This window comes from Watersipora subatra, chromosome 2, assembly GCF_963576615.1.
Source record: "Watersipora subatra chromosome 2, tzWatSuba1.1, whole genome shotgun sequence".
NCBI lineage: Eukaryota > Metazoa > Bryozoa > Gymnolaemata > Cheilostomatida > Watersiporidae > Watersipora > Watersipora subatra.
In genome coordinates this window covers 43,133,884-43,138,763 of record NC_088709.1, presented here as the reverse complement: position 1 = coordinate 43,138,763, position 4,880 = coordinate 43,133,884, and the positions used below count along the sequence as shown (strand labels likewise).

The following is a 4,880-nucleotide window of genomic DNA, read 5'->3' as shown; positions in this document are numbered from 1 at the left end:
CAAAAGCGTTTTCAGTATTATTTAATATTTTACAGTCTATTTTTGTTTATAATTTAAAAACGTTTTTAGGTAAACTATACAAGTATTTTGATCTTTCAAAAAATCACATTCATATTTCAGCTTTAGAATAATAGTAATATAAGATTGACACTTTATTGGAACATAAAAACAGAAAAATGTCCTCCGTACTAGCTGACTCATTTTCAGACGATGTTGGAAGCATAAACAAGAATGTGAAGGGCAATATATGCCGAGAAAAATTTGCCTACCGCCACAGCATAACATCATCAAATATCATTTAACTAATTCTAATCATACCGCTCAGAATTCATCACCGGCTGTCGCAGACAACTACTACTATTGACTACCGCCACTACTGTCCTCTGTGAGCGGCTATTCTTTAAAGCTGGCAATATTGTATGAGGCAGAGAACATCTCTTCATTTGGATAATGTAATTAAACTATGCTGTCTCAACTTTTGGCTGGCTTAATTATATACTTTCATGGACTATTTTCATATTCATAATAATTAATACATTGTAACTTATATACATTGTACATAACATGTACTTCTGTTAAAAATAATTGTCTCAAATATAATTAATTTGTATGTAGCTGTATTATTTGTTTTTGAATATGCAGGTTTTTTTGCGAGATTAATTCTAAGACTAATCGAAAATTAACTGGTTCAGACTGAAGTGCGACTTGTCGGTTAGATCTGATTTTAGCAAGCAAAACATTGAACAAGAAAGTTTTACCAGTTCCACCGGAAGAGTCCAAGAAAAAGATCGTTTCACGCTCATCATCCAAAGCTTTTAAAATTTTTCCACAAACTAAATTCTGATCAAATGTGAGGGTTGGCTCGGTGCTGCTAACAAATCTATTTAACTTTGCCATGTCATAGTTGGTTTCTCGTAGCACTTCTTTCTGTGGAAGCAGGTCTAAATCTCTGCATGGCGATGTGAATCCGTGTTGCTGTAGTCTCTTACCAAAAATTTTAATGACTTTGTCTTTTAATAAAATCAAAGCTTTGTTGAAAATTTCAGCTGTGAAATCTAAAGAGATTTGCGGTTGAAGTTGATTCAGTTGTCTGCGTACATCATCACTCATGCTTTCTCTTTGATCTAGCCATAATTGTTCAAGATCAGAAGGATTGCAGCTAATAAGAATAACAGCAAACAGATTACGCAACTGATAAGGTGAATCTGAAAGCTTCCTGAAGAGTGTTGTGCCACTGTCTGCCATCTTATATTAATCCTCCTTTGAGATATGCCTCCTTAAATGTTGAGCAAACGATTCCGTCGACAGTTCGGAGCTGTTGAAACGAAGTAGGTCCTGTAACTTTGTGTGGTAAAATGCGCAAGTGAAAACATTCTACGTTTGTTGGATAAATGGTATATACTCTTCCCAAGCATCTGATGCACGTATGTGAGGCCAGTTTTCAACAACTTTTCCTTGTTTTCTAGATTGCCACTTTTTTGTGCTGTCTATGTGTAGTAAGTAGGCATTTGATGATATGGTAGAGTTTGAGCAAACTCATCGTTTTGGCATGCTTGGCAAATTTCTGTTAAAATAGTCCTTGGTGGTTCCTGTGCACGTTGTTCAATGTTCACCTCATTGAAGTATACTCGCTGTCCATTTTCCAGATGTACACTAAGGTGTGTTACTGCAGGATGTCTCTGATGAACCGGCAAACTTAAAATCCTCTAAACAGCCTCATTGCTGGAAATATATCTACCAGTTTGAAAAGTAGTAACTTCATCCCTGTTATTTCCTATAACAAAAGCTGCTTGATCACTACCTTTGTGAATGTATTTGCAAATGTATTTTATGAATTTAACCGAATGACAATATTCCACATTGAGATGGGTGTTGAAAATCTTCGATAGAAGAGGGCAGTATGGCACAATCCATCTGCTGTCAATTTCTATTTCTGTACCACCACGTTGAATTATTGCAAAATGTCCTCCCATTCCTGGCATTTGTCTTCTATACTGTGGATACCCATCATCAGCAGTCAGAGTGTCATGAATTGGTGCTCGTGTGTATTGTTTGGTGCATTTTTCGTCTTTCATACAGGGAGAAAGGCGATTGAGGTTGCCACATGGTCCATGTATCATTTGCTTGGTAACGATGCTGTACAGAGTTGGGTCCTCCTCGTTATCTGGAATTTCTGCAGATATTATTGAGTCGACCTGAAATGAGCATATTTTTTATACCAGCCATAGAAGATGACAATGAGGCAAACCTCGTTTTTGCCATTCAATTGAATAAAGGAAACATTGCGCATCGCCAAAAATTATTCCCTTGGTTAGCAAGTTGAGCGGTAGTTTCACTTTTATCCCAAACACTCTAACTAGCTGCTTTTCCATCTAGGAGAGCTTCTTTGATATCCGTCCATTTTGGATTGCACGTTAATGTTATAAATAGATCTGGCCTTCCATGTTGTCTGACATAGGTCATAGCATCTTGGACATACTCATGCATGTATCGAGAGCTTCCAGTAAAAGAAGAAGGAAGAATGACTAATTGGCCGATGTTCTGTGCATCATCGTTTAGCATATCGTCTCGTAGGTGAATGTAACTGTCAGCTCTAAGTCTTCTTTGGTTATGTCTAATATAAGCCAATCTTTCACTTTCAATTTTTGCGTACATGTCTGTCAGGAATTGATGGAGCAGGTGTCTGCATCTGAGTAAGTGGTTTGATCCTGTGTTTCGTATCATTATCCTAAAAGCATAAAAATTCATGGCAGATACTGTCTTCCTTTGTGCTTCATTACCTCTGTTTGGGTCCACCTGCCTAATTGTAAGATGATATCCATCTTGTCCTTGCCAGTATATGATTGGGTACTGTAGCGCATCATAGGATATATGCGTTTCAGAAATTCTTGTAAATACTGATTGTCGCTTGTGCAACACGATATCTCTTTCATCAAAGTCTTGTCCTACAATAACAATCGCTGGTTTGTTTAATTCGGGTGCATTATACCTTTGTTCATGTTCTCCAGCTGGCCGCCTATCTGCACGAATTACAATTTTCAAACTGTCATCTGTTAGAATTTCCATGGATGTTTTAAATTCCTGAACGTAGTTGTTGTAGCGGTGAAAAAAGTCTTGCAAATCATGGACGATGCTACGCCTGACACCTGAGACATTTTTACATCTTTGATTTACTTCGTCATCAGCGTTGCCCATGAAGAAAATTGGCAAAAACTTGTTGTTTTCGTTTTCAGCTGGCAAAAGCAATCCGTGCAAATGATAAATCTGTCCTTGCACTTTGAAAGTGGGCATAAAACCTTGCTCGCAAATTTCTCTTGAAGCTCCAAAAGATTTCATCTGAAAACAATTGTTATATTTGTGAATGTTAGATAGAAAGTGGCGAGAAGATGCATTATCTCCAATCATTAAACTTTGCAATGGTTCAGGGGGTGCAGTAATGACTGGTATTTTGACTTTTCCATTAGCGCAACACACGCCTGGAGCTTCATCCTTCCACTTGAGTGCTTGACAATGGTGACAAATTTTACTCATATTTCCTATTAAACAAAAATAATCACTCTCATAATTAAAAGAGCAGTCATACAAAAATGCTGCATTAAACTTTTCTCTCCAAGATGTGCATCCTCTTGCAGCAATCCTCTCTCGATCACACGCTTGTCTTTGAGCCCGTTGTTTGTCAGTCTCTAAAGATCTTACAGTTTCAATCCTCTTTCGATTACACGCTTGTCTTTGTGCACGTTGTTCGTCAGTCTCCAATGATCTTACCGTTGCAATTCTCTCTCGATCACACGCTTGTCTTTTTGCATGTTGTTCGTCGGTCTCCAAAGATCTTACAGTTGCAATTCGGTCTCGATCATACGTTTGTCTTCATGCGCGTTGTTCTTCAGCATGTAATGCTCTCTTTTCTCTAGCCTTTGCTAAGCGTTCATTTCTTTGCTGCTCAGTTTCCAAGGCTTTAGCAGCCGCTTTCCTCAGTCTGTCTTTTCTAAGTCTTTCTTCTCTTTCCTGTAATGACTCACTGCAGGTTCTTTTCTTTGGAGGCATTAGATAATGTGTAACTTTTGAGAAAACATGTAATAAACAGATTGTTAAAAAACATAAAGAATGTAATAGGAGAATGTAAATCTAGATATATATTTCTCCAAATATGTAAATGATAAATCTTACAGATAATCTAACAGATAATCTTACAAATGTTTGTTGTAAAATGTAAAATTAATTACGAATTACTAATTGGTTAGGTTTAGAAGAAAAGATGTGTAAGTTAGTACACAAAGCGAGCACTGATAGAAACTTTTGTGATTTTCGTGTGCGTTTGCGAACTTCGTCTTATCCGTCTGTTGAGAAAAGGAAATTGTGCTTGGTAATATACTATATCGCTATTAAAATAAAGGTTTAATAACAAACTGGAAAATATTCATCCAAACAAAGATGTTTTAATTTTAACTAATAGAAATAACGTAAAATAATAAAAAAAACAATGATTTAGTTCGTATTTAATTATTGTAGAACGCAAGGTACCAAATGAGAAGTCAAAAAACATAATTTAGCTGTGAAAAAGTTTCCTGAGCAGCAGAAATAAATTAGTAACTAGATGTAGATGTAAAATAAATAGCAGTTAAGTAAGGTACGAAATGTCGACGAAACGTATATACCCAGTTTGTTAACGTATATAATCTGTACAAAAATCATCAAATTTTTAGTTCAAGATAACTTACCAAAAAGACTTTCAAAAAGGATGAAGAAGCACAGCGTTGCATATACTTAGGTCCCAGAATAATTTCGAACAGTAGCATCTTAATTCGTAGACGCAAGTCTAAAATAAATAGCACACGTGTATCCGTTAAGTTTGTCGTGATTTAAAATGCAGTTTTAACGGC

The 4,880-nt window shown here is 36.4% G+C and overlaps 1 protein-coding gene across 1 annotated transcript; it reads right to left on the bottom strand.

Moving 5' to 3' along the window:
• Positions 1-2,352: 2,352 nt before the first annotated feature.
• Positions 2,353-3,531, bottom strand: LOC137388224 (uncharacterized). Its single transcript, XM_068074727.1, has one exon. It carries the CDS (start codon positions 3,529-3,531, stop codon positions 2,353-2,355), a length of 1,179 nt encoding a protein of 392 aa, XP_067930828.1.
• Positions 3,532-4,880: the final 1,349 nt, after the last annotated feature.

What these genes read in the sequence shown, in the direction of transcription:
- LOC137388224 (XM_068074727.1), bottom strand. Translation starts at nt 3,531, where the DNA reads ATGAGTAAAATTTGTCACCATTGTCAAGCACTCAAGTGGAAGGATGAA.